Genomic DNA, 20,644 nt, shown 5'->3' on the forward strand with positions numbered 1-20,644 from the left:
GAGTTACAAAAGCTCCACTTTGCAACCATCATCCGTGATATTTGATTCAGGCAAGAATTATCAATGGATGCTAAAATTCGTGGGTGAAAGTTTGAGGAAGACCAGGATATTTACATCATCTTAAAGTACCTTCCTACCAGATAACTGGTTAATTACAAAGGGAAAAACAGTAGCTGTGCAAGTGAAGAAACCTGGCAGACACCACCTTAACCAGGTGATCACAGTTAACATCCCCAGTAAAGGGACAAGTAGGCATCATGTGCCTCCCAATGTGACACACTGAGAAGAACACAGCAGCACCTCTGTGATATTCCTGCCCCAAATGCAGAACCTAAATCTAAGCATGAGGAAACAGCAGAGAAACCCAAGCAGAAGGGCATTCTACAAAATAACTGGCATGTAAATGTCATGACAGTATGAAACACAAAGAAGGGCTGAGGACGCATTCCAAATTGAAGGAGACTAAAGAGGGATGACAACGGAACACAGTGTGTGATCCTGGATGGAATCCAGGACTGAAAAAAAATGCAATAAACATTATTGGGACAATTGGCAAAATTGGAATATAAACTGTAGTTTAGATAATAGTAGGATATCAATGTTAAATTGCCTGAATTTCATACTTTTACTGGATTAGGGGAGAGAATGTTCTTGTTCTTAGGAAATTCACTGAAATATTAAGGGGCGAAGGGGCATAATTACGCAACTTACTTTCAAATGGTTCAGAACAAGAAACGGGGGGTGGAGAAGAGAGGGGAGGGGTGAGGAAGGAGGAAGGGAAGAAAAGAGCAAATGTGAAAAAATAATGACAAAGGGTTAATCTGGGAAAATGGCATATGGAGGTCCTTCTCAGTCTTCTCGCAACTTTTCTATTAGTTTGCAATTATTTCCAAATAATAAAGAAAAGAAAGAGCATTCAAAAGGGAATCACCTTCACGCCACATGGCCATGTAGATGACCATGAACCCTGGCATCATCTCCAGGGTCATGTGTGGTCCCAGCCCATGGGATGGGGACACAGAGCTTCTTTGAGCTCGGGGTTGGGGAGAACAGGAAGTGTGGGGGCGGGGCTGAGCTGCAGCGGGCGGGGCGGGCGGGGGAGGCCCTGAGTGGAAGTCTTGTCTGCATACCGGAAGTTCTTCAGCTCAGAGAGGGACAGCAGGAGGCTTTGTAGCAGCAGAGCACTGGCTTCGCAGAGGTTCACCTGGGACAAGCTGAAAAGGCCCAAGCATATTCCAGAGGATTTCAGGCTGGACACACCTCAGGGATCAAACATTACACAAAGATGGGGAGGCCAAGAGAGGGGAAAGGCGCACCCAAGAGCTCCCAGTGGGGCAGGGCTCCCCTCTGCCAGCCTAGGGCTCTCCCCCACTGGCCAGGTGTGATTCTCTCCTGCAGAGGGAAGCAAGAATGCTAGCACAGCCCCACGTTCTGCTCATCTCCATCCTGCACTGGCCAGCCTCTCACCTATGGCCTGGAGCGGGCACTGGGGTCAATCAGAGAACTCAGGGCCCCAGACAGCGTTTCGGGGTGCTGACCTGAGCTGCCGCAGCCGGGCGCAGGTCTCCATCAGCTGCCTAGCAAGAAGGCTGTGGTGGGTCCCAAGGTCACAGTGAGCCAGCCTGGAGGTGGAGAGGGAGGCAGCAGCTTCTAAACACCTGGCTCAGTACTGGGGACTCAGTACCTACCTGCAAGGAGCGTTTCTTACGGTGGTAAATAAATGCTAATCAAATAAAGTCCCCCAATTTACTAATCAATCATGGGAAGTACTATGAAGGAGAGGTCAGGATGGGGCACCTGGTATGGCTGTGCAGGTTGTTCACTGCATAAGGAGACCCAGCCAAGGAAGTGAGTTGGGGCTGAGATCCAGGTATGGTCTAGTCCTCACAATGTATACTTGCAGGGCTGCATTCCTCCAAAGAGGTGACATTTTAATTTCCAAAAACGTGCTATATGGATTAGAGGAGCTGTGAACCCAGGCATCTGTAAGAATGGATGATGGGAGGACTTGACTAAGTCTGGGTGGGTTGGAGGGGCCTCCCTGAGATGGTGGCATTTAAACTGAGACCTGAAGGATGAGGTCGAGTTAGCCAGGTGAAGAAGGATGAAGAAGGAAAGGGAGGAGAGAATATTCTGGGCAGGAAACAGCCTGTGCAAAGGGCCTGAGGTCAAAAAGAGCAAGGTGGTGTTTAAGGTACTGGAAGCTTAGCTGGAGCCTAGACTGGGGTTTGGGGTAGGGATAGATAGCATGAAGAGGTAGGTTGGGCCAGATCTCACAGGCCATGTAGAGACTTTGGGCATCAAAGGACTCTGAGCAGGGGCATGAGAATTACTGGTCAGAAGCAGCAGTACTCCGCTCTCCCCCTCCCTCCATCACTAGCCTCTCTCTTGGGGCCCCAGGTACTGGGTCTCACCTGAGGGCCACGGCTTCTGGGTTCTCCTGATGGGGAAATTCCAGCTGGATACAGAGCTGCTGCTGGGTCTCGGAGATGCTGAGGAGGGAAGGGGTAGCCAGCGTGAGGCCCACAGCAGCTTTCCCGTATCGGCTCTGCTGGGACCAGGGCTGCTCAGCCGACTGAGCTCCCAGACCCAGTGGGGATCTGGACATAGGTCAGTGAGACACCAGCGCCTTTGCTCTTAGCTAGTCCATGGGATTCTGGCACCTCTGGTCACAGAGCCATGGTGAGTGTTACTGTCACCAGGGGCCCCTTCCAGACAACCAGCATGGACTTCCAGCAGTGTCTGTCTGGGATCTAACAGCCCTTTGTCTTGAACCTGGGGCTGCCTTCCTCTCTCTGGTCCTGCAGCTTGCCTACTGCACAAGCCCCAACAAGTATGTGTAGCCCCTCACATATGCCCCAGGAGCTCCTGCCATCTTGGGGACCCAGAGAACTCACTAGGGATGCAGCTATTACCCCACAGGACAAGAGACCAATGTCTAGATGACGGATGGTCCCAATGGTCATGAAAAGATGAAGAACTTGAGGGGCCTCCTCCCTGGACTTACCTTATTTCAGTGATGTTGCCTGAGGCTTGGGCACAGACTTCTAGCAGCGTGAGCACCCCGGCTTTGCCCACCCATGGCTCCTCCACCCTGTCACAGAGGTGGACACAGACGAAGGTCGCCTAGGGTTAGTGGGGGCGGGGAGGAAAGTGCCAAGGGGGCTGCCCAGAGGCTTTTTGGGTTTTGCTGATTTTTAAAACAATAAAATTTAAAATTAGGCAGAAGCATAAAACAGAAAATTAACATCATCCTTGTTCTAACAGTTATGCAACCATCCAAAGGGAAAATGTTAGTTTTTTAAACAATATTTTTAGGTTTAAGAAAAGCTCTACATAACGTCACGTTGCAAAGATAAGGAAATAAAACTGTATATGAAACATGATCCCAATTTTGTATTTAAAAAAGGAAAAATATATATGGAAAGGGAAAAACACATATGGTGAGGAACAGGGAGACAGAGCTGTGAGAAAAGTATATTAAATGTTAATGGTGATTGTTTCAATTGTAGAATTCTCTTGAAGTGTTTTTTATTTCTTCTTTAGTTTTCAATATTTTCTGAACTTTCTACAATGTGTATGCATTAAGTTGAAGATTTTTTTTGGATGTGAACCATTATTTTAAAGTCTTTATTGAATTTGTTACAATATTGCTTCTGTTTATGTTTTGGTTTTTTGGCCACAAGGCATGTGGGATCTTAGCTCCCCGACCAGGGATCGAACCCACACCCCAGGCATTGGAAGGTGAAGTCTTAACCACTGGACTGCCAGGGAAGTCCTTGTATGCATTAATTTAGAAGCAGGAAAAAAGAGAGCTGTTTAAAACATTGCTGCTTCTAAAGTTATGTTGAATTTTTTTTTTTAAGTACTATTTTCTTCTACGTTCTTCTGGCTTTTCCACAAATTTCTACGAGGAGTACACATTATTTTTAGAGTAAGACAAGTTTTATTTTAAAATGCTATTTGGGGTGATCTAGCGATTCTACACCAAAGAATTGAAAGCAGAGATATAGAGATATTTGTACACCTATGTTCATAGCAGCATTATTCACAATAGCCCAAAGGTGGAAGCAACCCAAATGTCCACTGATGGATGAATGGCTAAAGAAAATGTGGTGTGTACACACAGTGGAATATCATTCAGCCTTAAGTAGGAAGGGAAATTCTATAATATGGTACAACAAGGATGAACCCTGAGAATATTATGCTGAGTGAAATAAGCCCATCACAAAAAGACAAATACTGTATGATTCCACTTGTATGATGCACCTAGAGGAGTGAGATCCACAGAAACAGAGGAGAAAGGTGAGTAGAAAGCCAGGGGCCGGGGGGAGGGGAAAATGGGGGGGCGGTTAATGGGTACTGAGTTTCAGTTTTGCATGAAGTTTCGGTTACACAGCAACGTGAACGTACTTAACACTACTGAACTGTGCAGTTAAAAATGGTTAAGATGGTAAATCTTACGTGTATTCTACCACAATTTTTAAAAATGTCATGTTGGGGAACAACCAGACTCTATGTGCCTCATCATGGGCTGAGTTGAGAAGTGCACAGCATTGGCCATGAAGTAGGTATTTTTAGACACAAATCCCATGGAGCCTTTCCAGTTCCAGGAAAGTCAGGGGTTAGAGGAACAAACTCAATGTTTGTTCATCACAAGGAAGCACCAGACAGAGCCAGAAAGTGGGATGGTCTACAGCACAGGGGACCGGTTTTGTCAACGGTTCACCCATTAAGAGTCCGAAGAGCCATCACCACTCCATGCAAATGAGGACCTTGACCGGATCCTGGATCCAAAGAGCCAGCGGTCCCATCTGGGGACAGTGGGAAATTTTAGCTTGGACTGGGTAATACCTGACACTAAGGAATTGCTACTGATTTTTGTAGGTGTCCTAATTCCACTGTGATTATGTAGAAAATGTCCTTATTTTTTAAAGACTTGTGGTGAAATATTTTGGAGTGATATTTTATGAGATCTATAACTTACTTTAAGACGCTTCAGCTAAAAAGTAAAACTTCGAGGTAAATATGGAAAACCACGAACTGTCAAAACTAGGTGATGAGAATATGAGTTTTCAAAATTGTTTTTCTACTTTTTGGAATCTTCTGTTTTTCTGAAAGTTTTAAAATGATCGCAGTGAACATACAAGCATGATATTTGTTACATGTTATTTCTGACCTCAGCTCAGTGTCCTTTTCAGTTCCCTCTTTTTCTGAAGTCCCCAAATACAGGCCCCACCTTGGTGAGGGCGGCTTCTCTGCGCCTGAGCGGGTTTCTGGGACTAATGGGCAGGGTGGTCCTACATGCGGGTGGCGGGGCTCTGGATGCAGGAAATGGCTAAGACCATGACCTCGGGGGGACCCACACTTCAGAGCCCACCTCTGCCCCCCATTCCCACCACGGCCCCCTCCCAGGGTCACGGGCAGGCTATACCTGAGAGTGAGCAGCCCTGCCGGCCACTTTAGCAGACCCAGGAGGATGGTTAGCTGCTCCAGGCCCAGGAAGCACTGGGTCAGCCTGCAGACAGAGGTCAGTTACAAGAGAGGTTCTGGCAGGGACTCTCCACCCCTCAGCTGCCCCCATGGGCTGGGCCTGGTCACTCACGTGAGCTCCGTCAGCCACAGGGCCTGGCTCAGGCCAGTGGCCAGTCTGGGCATGTGCTCTGGCCCGAAGCTGCACTCGCTCAGCCTGAGGGCGGAGGGCAAGAGACAGAGCTTGGCGAGGCCTGTTGGGACTGCCGTCCTGCTGCCAGGACCCACGGGGGAGCCTCCACTGAGTGCAAAGGCCTGGACCAAAGGCCTGAGAAAAGTCCAAAGACGCAACCCCTGCTCTGGGAGCTTCTCTTCTCTTTGGAGAGACCACCTCCCAAGAAAGTGCGAGGAGTTATTTACTGAGCCCTGACTATAAGGCAGGCCTTGTGCCAGCCTCTGGGTGCACCATGTGAGCACGCAGGAGTGCCTGCCTTACGTGTAGTATCTCACTGAACCCCAAGAGCATCACCTACAGACGGAGAAAGTGGCCAACCCAAGGACACACAGCTGGTAAGAAGTAGGGACAGATTTGGGTTTCAATCCAAGTCAGCCTGACTCCACACCCCAAACCCATGACCGCTTCCCTAGTCTCTAGTACCACCCTAGTCCAGGCTCCCTCGGGGGCAGGAGGGACTGGGATTCTTGCTGTGGCCCTGCCCTCCCACTGCCTGGCCCCGTGTGGCCAGCAGACAGGCCTTGGGACACTGTCTCACGGACAGGTGGGCTGAGAAGAGGGCCCAGCACAGCACCACGGGGCCGCTCCCTCTCATAGGACAGGTGCCACCAGAGGAGTCCAGGAGGCGCTGACATTTGAGCTGGGTCATAAAGGATTAGGAGAATCTGATCTCAGAAAAGGTAGGGAAGAGAACGTCAGGCTGAGTATGGAGAAGCAGGGAAGCTTCATCAGGCAGTGCGTGTTTGGTGAACAAAGATCCCTTGTGGCTGAATTTGTGCGCACTTGTGCTGTGTGTGTGTGGGGGTGGTATGTGGTGTGTATATACTTGGTGTAAGGGTGGTGTGTGTGTGGAGTGGGAGTGAGGAAGAACATGGTGGGAGGTGACAGCCAGATCAGACTCTGAGGGGGAAGACCAGGCCGAGGAATTTGAACTTTATCCTGAGGGCAACTGGGAGCCACCGAAGGGCTTAGAGCAATGGAGTACCACAGTCAGATGTGTGTATTGGGAAGATCCTTCCAGGTGCTGTGGGATGATTGGAGGAGGCCTAGCCAGAGGCAGTGGACCGATTCAGAGGCCACGACCAAAGGTGAAGTAAGACATGTAGAGGAACTAACCCAAGGCTGAGAGAGAGAGAGAGAGCTCAAGGCTACCGGGGGAAATAACAATAACAGTAATAATAAATAATGTACACAACACTCAGATAGGCCAGGGCCTTTCCAAGCACTTTATATATATTAACTCATCTAATCCTCACAATAACCCTAAAGGGTAGGTCTCACTATTATTCCCATTTTACAGATGAGGAATTGAAACACAGAGAGGTTAAGTCACTTGTCCAAGGTCACACAGCTGGTAAGGGGTAGAACTAAGATTTATCCCAAGTGGCTCCAGAGTCTGATCTCTTAACTCAGAAGCCTCCAGACTTATAGTTAGGACGTGGCTAAGGGACACAAATACCACTCAAAGGCCCAGCCCAGGGGCTGGAGGTAAGGGGAGATTGGGGGCAGATGTGGGGGAGAGGCAAACCCAGGCAGTAGCTTGAAGCAGGGTGTGTGAAGGAGGGGAGGACCCAGAGAGGAAGGAGGCATGGAGGCCACCACAGGGTCAACCTCCTCTCCCCCATCCCCCCTTCCCATCCCCCCAGACCAGAAATTACCTCAGTGTCTTCCTAGCCTCCTCCTGTCGGGAGAAGTGAATCCAGAAGCTCTGCTTGGAGCCCAGGCTGCAGAGAGAGGGGTATATGGAAGCCGAGGGCCCAGCTTCACCGGCATCCTTGGGACCCAGGCGCCAGGGGGTGCGGGAGGGAAGGGGGCTGGGTCTTCAAGGGCAAGGGCGGGTGGAAGCCACGGGAGAGACCCTTGCCGACCCGAGGAGAGACCGGTGCCAACCCGAGGAGACTCCCACCTCCTTCTTCAAGGACCCCAAACCTGGCGTTCCCTAACCCGTGGCCTCCCTAGGCCCTGTGGCACACGGGCCTCAGAGGATGGAAACTATGATCCCACGTTCAGTGAACCCTGAGACTCAGAGAGGGGCGGAGGTTGCCCAAGTCACACAGATGGAGGGCCACTGAGTGTGCGAGTCTTGCTTCCCCACCATCAGCAAGTGGCACCAACGTCGCCTTACTTCACTGAGGCCTCCCGGATACGTGGGCAGGAGGGGAGAGTCTCCACCAGGCACAGGACACTTTCCTGAGAGATACCGTTGTGACTTAGACTAGAAGAGAAAAGAGGTTCAGGATGGGGGGGTGGGGGGAAGCACCTCAGTGGAGCCCTGCCCAGCCCCCCTCATCTCTTCCCTTCCAGCTGTCATCTCCCAGAGGAGCGTCCTCAATGTCCGAGCGCCCGTTCTCCAGGTGGAGACACTGAGGTCCAGAGAGAGGCCAGAGGGGTGCTATCCCCACACGGGGCAGGTCAGGCACCAGACTATGAGTCTTTGAGAGCTGCCCCTGTGGTCTAAGACCGGGTGATGATGAGGCCAGGCTGGCAACTCCAGCCCCACAGGGGTCAGGGATGCCCAGAGCACAAAGCCCAGCTGCCTAGCAACAGGTTGTATCCTGGCTCTGGCCGCCAGTCTCCCAGGTCACTGGGGAGACTGAGTGAGTGAGGATGACTTCCTAGGGACCCTCCCTGCTGTGGCGACATCCCCAAATCCGTGTCCCATAGATTTGGTCAGAGGAGCTTCAGGAATGGGATGGACCAAGAGCCAGGACAACTGAGATCCAGCAGCTGGTCAGGGATGAACTGTTGCTCCCTACCCGGAGTCAACTTGGGTCACCAAGCTTTAGTCACAGCCTCTCCTGGGTGTCTGGTGGGAGCTCTGCCCATAGTGGGCAATGAGGGAAGGAAGAAAGGACCCAAGGTAGGCAGGGGTCAAGGTAAGAATCAGCCCTTTCCCCTCCCCAGCCCTTGTCCTCTGCAGTTCTCTAGGGATGCCTCAAAAGAAGCCCACTAATGTTCTTGGCCCTGGGGAGTCTTCCTCCTTGCTGTCCTTGAGGCTGCTCGTCACTTACTCAAGTGAACCGGAGATGGGCACCTGAGGGAGACATTCCAGGAGGCACCTGAGCCCGGCATCACCCAGCAGGTTTGCTGAGAGGCTGCAAGAGGTACAAGGAGGTTGTTGGTGCTCAGACGTGCCTTCTCTTCAGTTACCATCACTGCTACTCTACCCACCCAGCACTGCCATTATCCCCTCCCCGACTCTGCACTACTTCTGTTCCAACAGCACCGTCATCACCACCAGCACCATCCCATCACTGCTACTCGGCATCACCACCTCCATCACCACTAGAATTATCACCACCATCCCCCTCGCCAGCACCACAGTTAACCAGCCTCATCTTCCCCTTCAGTATCTGGTGACCACTCCCAGGACCCATGTGCCTCCAGCAGGCTTTCAGGGGTTAGAGAAAAACCAGTTAGCTTTTACTATGCACTTGGCCTGCATCCGTTGGGAGCCATAATTTTTGAACAAGAGTAAATTCAGGAAAAAGAAAGATATTTGGAGGATGTATTTATCCATCAGATTTCTTCTTTTAATTTGAGAATGCAATATCTGAACTTGCACTGGAAGACTTTCTTATTTCCCTTCATTGTGGCATTCTACGGTTTTAGCTACGGTTTCAGAAACAATATAATCAGCGTGCCTGGGAATATCTGATTTTTGTCCTGCATGTTTGAACTCATTTTGCCCCTGATTATGACACTTTTAAGCCTTGTTTATTTTGTCTTTTCCTGAGAAGTTTAAAAAATGAAAAACTAGTTTGTCTCAGGAAGCCACTTAATAAAGTAATCTTTAAAATAAGCAAAAGTTCCCTCTATAATGAAAAAACAGAAAAACTTGAAGACATCTTGCTTATTCATCTTTCTTTAAAATACATGATTTTCATCAGCCACATCTCTCTCCTTGGCCACATCACAACAGGAACTTAAATTGTGGTTTTTCGGGTAGACAGCTCTCTTTACCTCCTGCCTGCTTGTCCTAAGCTGGACTCCTAACAGTTTTGAGCAAAGACTGCATCGTACTAGTTGTGTGACTTAGGGCAGGTTTTTAAACTCTCTGTTCCTCAGTTTTCTCATCTATAAAATGGGGATAATAGTACTTAGGGTTGTTGGAAGGATAAAAAGAATATGTAAAGCACTTAGGGCAGTGGAGAAACTACTCAATAGGTATTAGCTTTTTTTCACCTACCCATGCGGGCTGTACTATTTGGGCACCCAAGCCAGGCCACACAGATACCACTTCTCATCAATACGAGAGCCCACAAATCCCCACCCTCCAGGGCCCTCCGCAGGCTGAGGCACTGGTTGCTCTTAACCACCTGCCAGGCAAACCAACGGATCCCTTCTTTCAGGCCCCACCAGCTAGCAGAGCTCCAGTGCCCTGATCCACATGAGGCCAAGGGGCTCCTGTGGCCCTTTGTGAAGGGATCCCCAAATTAGATCCAGGGCATACCCTGAATTAGCTCCACCATGGTGGCAGTGGGGAATGGTAGGGATAAAATGGGGACAGAGAAACCATGTGGACGTGACTGAGTCCCAGGCATCCCATGCATGCCCTGTTAGCTGGTCCTGAGAGGTGCTGAGTGCACACACACACGCATGCACACACACCCCTTCGGTGCCACCCAGGCACATGCTCCTGGGCTCCTCTCCCCCCTCCTGCCCAACTTACTCCAGCTGGCTGAGGTCTTCACACTTGCTCAGCAACCAGCAGAGAGGCTCCACGTGCTCCTGGCTGAGGCCGCAGCCTGTGAATCTGCTGCAGGAAGGGGTGCAAACCGGGGATGGGGCCACTCAGACCCTCTGCCCTGGCTAGTCCTGGGTGTGGCCTCTGAGTTTCAGTGGGGCCTCACCCAAGCTTGGATTCTCTGGAAACATCCAGCATCCACCACTCCCACCTCCCTCCACAGCAGATCCCACCAACATTCTCCCTCTGGGGAGGTGGTTCTCAAAGTGTGGTCCCCGACCAGCCCCACCAGCATCCCTTGGGAACTTGGTGAGAGGCATATTCTGGGAACGCAACCCAAACGCGCTGAATTAAAAGCTCTAGGAACAAGGCTCTCCAGACTGATTCTGATTCAAGGTGAACTACAGCTCCTGGGGGTCACTTTAATGGACAGACATGAGGGTGGAGTGGAGGAGACTAAGGGTGATGTCTGCTCCTACAGAGGGTTATTGATGCTGGAATCAAAAGGAATAGTAAGTGTCTTTGAGAGGCCTACACCGAGACCACACAGTAAGGTAAATGAACAGCTTATGGCCAGCCAGCAACTTAAAAAAAAAATCTTAAAATGAGAAAGTACCTAAAACCAGTATCTAAAATTTTTATCATTGTTACTCTCCTTCATGATTTTTTCCATAGTCCTAAATTCCCTATTGCCCTACTGTTGACTTCATAGTTTTAAATCAGCTCATTCTTCTTATTTGATGCATTTATTGGAAAAGGAAGCCCTGTATCACTCACTCCAGTGGAAAACTGGCATTGCCTGCCCCAAACAGACCATAAGCATAAGGATACAGGAAATAGGAGAAATATATCATCATTAAATTCAAGCCAGACACTGGCACCTGCTGAGAGCTCTCTCTTTGTTTAAAAGGGAGCTTAGCAAATGTTAAGAGGTGTGGTAGACACGCTAACACCTAACTGAGGCTTCCTCTTGGCCTTAATCAGAGAATTGAAAAGGGAGGAATTCAATGAAGCTGAAGTACTCTACTATCGGCCCAACCATCCCATCCTGGTCTTTGTCCTACATTTTGGAAATCACAGACTTGGAAACTATGAAGGTATTCTAGAAGTCACGATAGTGTTGGGTTAAGACAGGAATTGTAAAGTCTACAGCCCAAGACCGCCTGCTTTATAAGACCTGCACACTAAGAATAGTTTTTCCATTTTCAAACAGTTGAGAAAAAAATCAAAAGGAGAGTAACATTTCATGACACATAAACATTACATGGAATTCAAGTCTCAGTGTCCATAACTCCAGTTTTACTGGCACACAGACACACGCCTTCATTTACATATTGTCTGTGTTGCTTTCAAGCTAAAACGGCAGGGTTGAATAGCTGTGATAGAGACCCTATGGCCTGGAAACCCCCAAATATTTACAATCTAACCCTTTACAGAAGAAGTTTGCCTGCCCCTGGGCCAGGAGCGCTATAAGACTCCCTGGATTCAAGTCCCAGCTGTACCCCTTCTTGCTGCATGACCACAGCTGTGAGGCTTATAGGATGTAATCTGCATGAGGCTCTTAGAATGGTGCCCTACAGATGCTCAGCAAACATCAGCTCTTTATTTATTGTTATTTCGCAGCTGAGGAGGCTGAGACGCAGAGAGAGGGTCTGGTCCAAGGTCACTCGGTGAGCCAGTGGCATCAAATAGCTACCAGAAATGTCATCTCTGTACTTAGAGGTTATTCCCTGGCCCCATTATCCTGTGCAATGCTGGCTCCCCTCTCACCGAGGCAACCACAGAGCACTGGTCCAAGAGTCAGCGGTGTGGCGCAGGGGGACACTCATAACCATGAGTGCCTCTCCTGCTTTACACATTGCCTCAATTCCTCTTTGCCAACGGCCTGCAATATAGTGTCTCCCTTCTCCAGCTGCGGAAGCTGAGGATCGGAGAGGTTAAGGAACTTGCCCAAGGTGCCAGGACCTTGTGGGGTTGGGATTTAAAGCTTGGGGGGCAGGTTGTGAAGTCCTTTTCCTCAGACCAGGCCCCTGAGCTCTAATCCTGTCTGCTGTCTGTGGACTCCTTGTTTGCCCATGACGGAGCCCAGCCCTCTCAGTGTGTCCTCTGCTCTGGACATCCAGGAGGCAAGTCTGCTCGTCCTCAATCCCCACTGGCTGCTCGGGCACGGTTCCGGGGGACTTACCCACAGCACCCGCCTTCCTGCTCCTCGCTAGACCTGAAGTGCAGGGTCGCGTGATGCAGGGACCTGGAGTAGACAGCACCTGGGTCAGCCACCCTTGACCACAGCCTCAGCACGCCCCCAGGGGGCAGGCCCCCCTCCTCCAGCAGCTGAGTCTCTGACTTGGGTCCCACTATCTCCATCCTAGCCCCTCACATCCAACAGACTCCAGGCACCACCCTCCTAGGTTCCGGTTGTCCCAGGGCAATGCTCACCTGAGATCCACCTTCTGAACCCGCGGGCACAGGCTGAAGATGTCAGCCAGCAGGAGGGGGCTCCTTGGGGACAGTTCCATCTGGGTCAGCCTGAGAAGGAAAGGGGCGGGGCCCTATGTGAGCAAGTTGGAACCAAGCAAGATCAGTGGGCAAGAAACCTGGACAGGCTGGAGGCGAATGAAAAGGATGGGGGGGCTGGTGGGTCAGCCAGGCATTAAGGAAGGAGACAGGAACTCAAGAGGGAGAAATAGGAGCTTGAGGTCAAGTGGACTGAGGTTTGAGTCCTAGTTCTGCTTACTGGCTGTGTGTCCTTGGATAAGTGACTTAACCTCTCTGAACCTCAGTTTCCTTATCTGAAAAACAGAACTACTTACACACCTTCCTCTAGGGTGTCATGAGGACTGAATCATATCACGCTTGTGCACTGCCTAGCACGATACCCACGCTTATTGTTATTATTATATTGTTTTTATCCCAAGCACTCATAGGTGAGTCCTTGCTGACAAGGAGCAGGAAGCTTTAGGTCCTTAGAGTTTCTCAAGCTCAGCATTACAGAGATAATCCTTTGGATGTGGGGGCTGTCCTGTAGGAAGTTTAACAGCATCCCAGACCTCTACTCACTAGATGCCAGCAGGAGCATGACCTCCCGCCCCCTCTGCCATCATGACAACAAAAATGTCTCCATTGCCGAATGTCTCCTGAAGGGCAAAATCGCCCTCCAGCTGTGAACCACTGCCTTAGAGAAAGTGAGATGCTTCCACCTTGCCCTTGGAGGCATCCTTGGTGTCTCCATTTCCCTCGCTCCACAAACCCTCCATCAGCTTGTCCTGTTAGTTACACCCCCAAGATCCACCCTGAATCTACCTACTTCCCTCTCTCCCCACCAATTCCCAGCCCCCATCATCTCTTACCCTGGCTGTACAACCCCCTCCCTGCTCTTGCTTCCACGCTTGTCCCGGGTCCCTTCTCTACCCAGCAGCCAGACTAAGCTATTGAAAACACAAATCGTTCCTCTGCCTTGGGCAAAATCCCACACTCCTCCCCACAGCTACCAGGCCCTGTGTGACCCGGCCAGGGTTCATTGCTCTACCTTCTCTCCTACAACTCTGCCGGCCACTGTGCTCTGGCCACACTGGCCTTCTGCCTGTTCCTTGAGCCCATTGAGTTCAATCCTGCTTCAGGGCCTCATGCATGCTGTTCCATCTCCTTGGAATGCTGTTCCCTGCTTTTCAAAAGGCTGGCTCCCTCTCTTCCTTCAGGTAGCACCCCAGCGTCCCTCCTCAGAGGCGTTCCCTGACCACCCCTGCCATTGTCTAAATCACCACCACAATCACTCCTTACCACATTCTCTAGAAAAATACTTTATCACTCTCTGAATTCATCTTATTTGCTTTCACTTTGCTTGTTGACCAGCTCCCTCTACTACAAGGTAAGCTCCAAGAAGATAAGGACCTTGTCTTTATTTTTTCTCTCTCAGCTGTGTCTCCAGCACCCCAAGCAGTGCCTGGTCCACAGCAGTGCACAAACAGTATGGACTGAATAATACTGGGTTGGCCAAAAAGTTTGTTTGGGTTTTTCAGTAAGATACTATAGAAAAACCCAAACGAATTTTTTGGCCAACCCAATACAAAGCTTAAGCACTGGTGAGGATCAGGCTGGCTACCTCATTCCAAAGACAGATGAGGAGTTGGGGGCTGATGCTGTGTGACTTGGGCATAGAGAAGTCCCTCTCTGGTCTGAGGTTTCCTATCTATTCACGTTAGCCCACAACTTCTGTGTCCAAAGGAACCCTTCCCGATCCGTCCTTTCCTGTCAGGGTGGGACCATAGTGGATTCTGTAGTTTGACATGGGCTCTGCCACACTTGCCCACCTCTGGGAAGTCACACATCTCCTCCCTCCCCTCCCAAAAGGACTCAGGCATAAGTGAGATCCTGGATGTGATGTCAGCTGTCTCAGGTGTCCCGGAGATCCTTAGCAGGAGTACTTATATTGATGTTTTTAATGGTATGATTTAATTTTCTGTTGTATTTTTCCGTATCAGCTGTAGCTGCTCTTGCCCCCTGTTGGAAAAATATTTAAAGTAAATCCTTTTTAAATTCTAACCAGTCTGAGCTGAAATTAGAAAATAGAGTTTTAAATACTTTGGGGATGCTGCTTAAATTCCCCTTTTACAGAATTAGATGGTGACCTTTAAAAACTGGTGTGTGGGGACTTCCCTGGTGGTGTAGTGGCTAAGAATCTGCCTGCCAATACAGGGGACACGGGTTCGAGCCCTGGTCTGGGAAGATCCCACATGCTGTGGAGCCACTAATCCCGTGCGCCACAACTACTGAGCCTGTGCTCTAGAGCCTGCAAGTCACAACTACGGAAGCTCGCGTGCCTAGAGCCTGTGCTCTGCAACAAGAGAAGCCACCGCAATGAGAAGCCCGTGCACCCCAATGAAGAGCAGTCCCTGCTTGCCGCAACTAGAGAAAGCCCGTGCTCAGCAATGAAGACCCAATGCAGCCAAAAATAAATTTAAGAAAATAAAATACATAAATTAAAAAACAACAACAACTGGTGTGTGATATATACACGACCTACAACTATAAAGTCTCTTTATAGGAGTAGGTGACCTTTCTGTGGGTGGAGAGGAGAATGATGGCCCATTTGTCACAGGCCTTCCATTCTTCAAGGTGCTTTTAGAGCAACTCTCTTGTTTGAATCCCAACCTTGGGGGAAGGGTTGAAGAATATTAGTCCCATTTGTCAGATGAGAAAACTGAGGCTTAGAGGGATCAAATAACTCCCCCCCTGAGGTTGATAAGGTATTAGGGAAGAGCTGGAAGCAGACTTGAGCTCCCAGTTGTGCCAGGTAAAAGGATGAAACGGCCCAAGAGAAGCAGGGAGGGGGCAGGAGGGGATGGCGTCGCAATGCAAGAGCCTCGGCCCTGCACAGTGAAATGGGGAAACCAGTCTTACTGCAGCAGGCGTAGCTCAGGGAGCCGGGGTAGGTGGTGCAGCAGGGTCTCCAGGCTCTGGTCACTCAGGACCTTGCAGGACAATCTGTGAAACAAAGCATCTGAATGAGGTGGGGAAACCTTGGGAAAAGCTAGATGGGTCCTAAGCCAGGACTGCCCAAAACACCCCCTCTGAACACTGGGGTCCTTGAGTTATCATTGAGGCAGGAGGAAAAGGAAGGTCATATATGCTTGGAAAATGCTGGGTTAAGCCCCGTTAGTTTTCTTTGCTGCAGGACTTCTCAGAGGCTTTAATCTGCCCTCGTGCACTGTGAATTTCTAAAGGGCTATAATAGACATTTTCCCCCCAAAAGGCATGGACTAGTAGGATTATCATTTTGAGGGCCATGAAGACTGGTACCCTGGAGAACACACCTGTTAAGAAGAGAATGCCGCCTTAACCCAAAGTAGTGAACGTAATGCTGGCAATTCAGGAACGTTAACAGGTCAGCAAAGGAGAGATGCAGGGTAGCTCGGGTCCCTGACTGCCCATCAAAACCAGACCAACCAGCTGATCACTTGTCTAGATAATTCATCAGAAGCCAGTCCACTTAGGAGAAACTCCTGATACCCATCCTTTGGTCTCTGCTCTGGCTGGAGGACTGGGTCAACCAGAGTCTCTAAGCACCTTGGGGTTTACATACAGCCGTCCCTGGGAGTCTAGAGCCACTTCCTGAGCCCCAGAGGCGTTTGGACTGTAGTTTCCTTCTGCCTTTCTCCCCTTTTGCTGCGCCTTCTCTCTGTCCCTGTTTCTTTGTCCCCTGCAGGCTGCCCTTTCCCCTCACTGGGGCTGCCAGGAGCCTGGCCCATCTCCATCGCATTACTGTCTGGCTGAAGGGGGACCCAGCTTCACCTTGGGGGGAACAGTAAAAGGGGCCACCTATGCTTCTGGAACTGGAAGCGAGGAGCCTCTGCCAGGGCCCAGGCTGTAGGCTCAGCTCTACCCGCTCTGTCCCGGGATTGGGCCTGGGGCGCTGAGCACAGGCAGAGCAGAGGCGTTCACTGAGGGGTGGTCTGACCACAAACACCAGTGGCTTTCTGCTGGACCCCAAATACACACAGTGCTCCAGGCTCTGCTTGGGGTCAATGTGGGGTTTACACTGTTTGTTTGTTTGTTTTTTAAGCAACAGAACCTTTACTTTTATTTTGGCATTTGGAATGCCAAAATGTACACATCATGTACCATGGTGATGGGTGATATTAAAAACCAGGGGCAAGCGTGGGGGGAACTCTCTGCTCTAGTTTTGCAACATTTCTGTAAAGCAAGCCTTAAACTATTCTAAAATAAATGGTTTATTTGAAAATTCATTGGTTCCACACATCCTGATATTCTAGGAAAGCCACAATGTTCTATTACGAGACAAAGTTCACTGCAAATCTTGTTAAGATCCTGTATCTGTTTACATCAAAACCGCCTTCCTCTGTATCCATAAGTGTTTGAACATGGAGAGAAGTATGGAAGGACACACCCCAGGTGTCAACATGGATAATTAGCTTGTTGCAAGGACCAGAAGGCATTTGAGACGGGAGCCAGAAAGCAAGAAAAAAAAAAAACTGTAGCAAAATGGAAAAACACATATGGGGCGATGTAAAATGAAACTGCAGAATGCAGCTGGCCTGTGATTTCGAACAGGAAAAAACTTGTATATGCAAATGGAGAAGGTCACCAGGACAAATGACAACACTGAGTTGATGAGGGACAGGGCTATTTAGATGAGGGAGGTTTGTCTTGGGTTTCTTTATTTTAAGGTAATTATTGTAATAAAATTACAACGATGATGAGGGAAGGAAAGTCTGACCGACCACTTTGCAGATGACAAAGCTGAGGCCTGAGGGGTTAAAGCCATTTGCCCAAAGTTACCCAGCTTGTTGGTGGCTGAGCCAGGACTCCTGATTCTAACCCCAGTCTCTGGTCACAGACCCAGGCGTTCTGGGGTGAGCTGGTAACCCAGGCTGGGGGATGCCCTAAGGAGGGGCCTTCAGAATGAGAGGTTCCAGCCACAGAGGCAGGCCCAGCTGGGTGCCAGGGTGGGGCTCCAGGGGTGGAGGGGTGCAGACTGGGGCTCCCAGGTGCCCTGAGTTGAGCCGATGGGGAGATGAAGCCCTGGGCCCGGCACGGCCTCTCTCAGTGGGAGGGACGAGGTGCCTGAAGCTGGGGCCATTGGGAGGCAAGGAGCCTTCCACCAATGGGTTAGGGAACTCCCATGGCGTAGGGCTACGGGGTCTGGCAGGAAGGGACCAGGGGGGACTCATCCGGTCTCTAACCAGGACACCCCACCCCAGGTCACTGGGCAGGTGCCCACGCTGTGCCCCTGGGGCTGCGTCCTCCGTACTTACTTGACTTCCAGAGGCCCCGGGCACTTCTCCAGAGTCTCACAGAGGCGGGAGAGGCTCAAGGGCTCCAGCTGACATTCCCTGAGGCTGAAAAGGGGCAGCGGGCAGGGCGACGGGGTCAGGGAGGGCTCAGGGTCCCTGTCCAGCCCCAAGGGCTCCCCGCTTCTCCCAACAACTCTCCTCCCCAACCTGCAGGCCGCCAGCCCCTGCAGTGCCAACAGGGCACACTCTCCACCCCTTACAGCCCCCAGTCCCCCCACTCCGACAGAAACAGTCAAGGCCCCCTGAGCGCCCAGCTGCCCTCGTCCAGTCCCAAGTCCTCCCCACTGCCCCCGCCTACATCCAGGCCATCGTTGTCACTCGCCTGGGCCACTTGAACACCCCCTGGGTTCCCCCTCTTGCCTCCCTGCCATCCTCCACCCTGCCAGCATCTTAGCTTTAACAAATACAAATCTGGCAGCCTCTCCTGTGCTGAAAACCCTCTGTGGTTCCTCCATTATCCTTAGGCTAAAAGCAAAACGTCTTTCCCATGTCTTCACTCACCTCCACTCTCCCTGTATAATAAGCTCTAGCCACACAGAAATGCTTCCCCAGAGCCAAGCCTTCACTCCCCTGGGCCTCTGCACGAGCCGGCCCGTCTGCCTGGGATCCTGCCCACCCCGTCCCCAGAGAACCCTGTTCAGGCCCCAGCTAACGTGTCTCTCTTCTTAGGTGAGGAAATCAAGCCCCAGAGAGGGGAGGAGCCCAGCCAGGGTCTCACAGCCCCTCATGGCAGAGCTGGGAAGTCTTCAGAGAAAACAGTGCAGAATCTTCTCTACAGGGGACGCCGGAGCCAGCAGCCCCCCGTCACCAGCCCTCACACTTCTTCCCCCTTCTCTCAAACTCTCTTTCCCCTGTCTCCCAACCCCCAGGCTCTCCACTCCCTCACCCCTTACCCCACTGTGGTTACCCCTAAACAAGAAGTGGGTAAGATGGTACCAGAAGCTCCTGGAGATGCGGCGCTGACCGAACCCCAAGAACTGGGCTCCAGCTTGGAACTCTGGCAAAGATCCAGCAGCCAACAGATCTCTAGGAGTGGGGAAATCAGTTTGAAAGGAAAGTTCAAGGCATCCACATTGGAAGCCTAGACTCATTAGCCGGGGCTGGAAGGGGCCCTCGGGACAGTCAAGCCCCTCCCTGTACGGATGGGGCAACTGAGGCCCAGGGAAGGGAAGCCAGAGTGAGGATGCCAGCAGCTTATACCTGTCCAGGTGGGCAGCACCTGAGCAGGTGGAGGGGAGCTAGGACAGAGCCCTCCTCTTTCTGACCACTGGTATCATCCACCTATCCGTGCCTCAATTCTTTTGGCTTCGAGAACCCAGAGAGTTCCCAGAAATGGAGACCCTAGCTCGGCAAGCAATACCACCCCGGTTTCAGGCAGCCCACCTGCTACGGCAGTGTTTTTCTCTAACACATTAGCTGGAAATGCACTCTGCCCAGCTGGCCCCGCTTTAGGAGCCCTGTGTTTTTTGCCCAGGTGAGACCAGGGTGCCGGGCTCCACTAGGGGGCAGCCGAGAACACCTGCGAAGAACTAACTTGACCGCAAAGATGTGGAAACTTTTTCAGAGCACCAACGGTTCTTGGCTTCTCTAATGTGATACTCAGAATGTGAAAGGGCAGGGATTCATATGAAGTCAGGACGCTGCAAAGTGCTGCAAAGGTCCTCAGTGGCAGAAACACAGCGGCTCCCCTCTACCCTCCCACACATCCGCTCTCCTAACACCTGCTCTGCTGCAGCATCACCCGTCAGCCCCTCCCTCCCATGTGCACTCCTTCTTAGAAAAGATTGAAAGCAGCTGATTACTGCAAATTCATATGGGGGAGGGGTTACAGAAGTGATTAATTCCAGCCTGCCAGACCTGGGCTAACAGTCAGCATGGGTCGGTCTGGGGGTTGGGGGCACCTATAAGAAATGGGGACCAGAGAGAGAGAGGGGAGGCCCCCCCCAACCTCAGAGCTTTCCCTCCTTACCTGTCTCTTCCATCACCTCTCAGGATGACGCGTTGGCTCTCAGAGCTGCAGGCAGAGAGGAGGCGGCAGCCTGAGAAAGGGCCGAGGGCCCCCTTCCCAGGCAGCAGTAAGAGACCAGACAGGCTGGGTGAAGGAAGACGTGGACGGTGGCCTGTTTTCTCAGCAGATAGGACAATAAATATACATACAAAGCAACCACGATATGAGTTCCTGTGATTCTCACAATAAAATTGTGAGGTAAGGAAGTGTTTGTTTTTTTTTTAACATCTTTATTGGAGTATAATTGCTTTACAATGGTGTGTTAGTTCCTGCTGTATAACAAAGTGAATCAGCTATATGCTACATATATCCCCATATCCCCTCCCTCTTGCGTCTCCCTCCCACCCTCCTCTCCCACCCCTCTAGGTGGACACAAAGCACCGAGCTGATCTCCCTGTGCTATGTGGCTGCTTCCCACTAGCTATCTATTT

At 50.9% G+C, this 20,644-nt stretch overlaps 1 protein-coding gene across 1 annotated transcript in view; it reads right to left on the reverse strand.

Moving 5' to 3' along the window:
- NLRC5 (NLR family CARD domain containing 5) overlaps nucleotides 1-20,644 on the reverse strand; it is a gene marked incomplete at both ends in the record, with an annotated part of 59,079 nt that overhangs the window by 10,315 nt on the left and 28,120 nt on the right. Inside the window, 16 exons of the mRNA XM_079722897.1 lie at nucleotides 1,131-1,214; nucleotides 1,539-1,622; nucleotides 2,415-2,492; nucleotides 3,008-3,094; nucleotides 5,435-5,518; nucleotides 5,606-5,689; nucleotides 7,366-7,431; nucleotides 7,833-7,922; nucleotides 8,719-8,802; nucleotides 10,380-10,466; nucleotides 12,580-12,642; nucleotides 12,831-12,920; nucleotides 15,792-15,875; nucleotides 18,167-18,250; nucleotides 19,142-19,231; nucleotides 20,175-20,219. Coding sequence (XP_079579023.1) covers nucleotides 1,131-1,214; nucleotides 1,539-1,622; nucleotides 2,415-2,492; nucleotides 3,008-3,094; nucleotides 5,435-5,518; nucleotides 5,606-5,689; nucleotides 7,366-7,431; nucleotides 7,833-7,922; nucleotides 8,719-8,802; nucleotides 10,380-10,466; nucleotides 12,580-12,642; nucleotides 12,831-12,920; nucleotides 15,792-15,875; nucleotides 18,167-18,250; nucleotides 19,142-19,231; nucleotides 20,175-20,219 — 1,284 coding nt within the window. The remainder of the gene's footprint in view (nucleotides 1-1,130; nucleotides 1,215-1,538; nucleotides 1,623-2,414; nucleotides 2,493-3,007; nucleotides 3,095-5,434; nucleotides 5,519-5,605; nucleotides 5,690-7,365; nucleotides 7,432-7,832; nucleotides 7,923-8,718; nucleotides 8,803-10,379; nucleotides 10,467-12,579; nucleotides 12,643-12,830; nucleotides 12,921-15,791; nucleotides 15,876-18,166; nucleotides 18,251-19,141; nucleotides 19,232-20,174; nucleotides 20,220-20,644) is intronic.

This window comes from Hyperoodon ampullatus, assembly GCF_949752795.1.
Source record: "Hyperoodon ampullatus genome assembly, chromosome: 18".
Lineage (NCBI taxonomy): Eukaryota > Metazoa > Chordata > Mammalia > Artiodactyla > Ziphiidae > Hyperoodon > Hyperoodon ampullatus.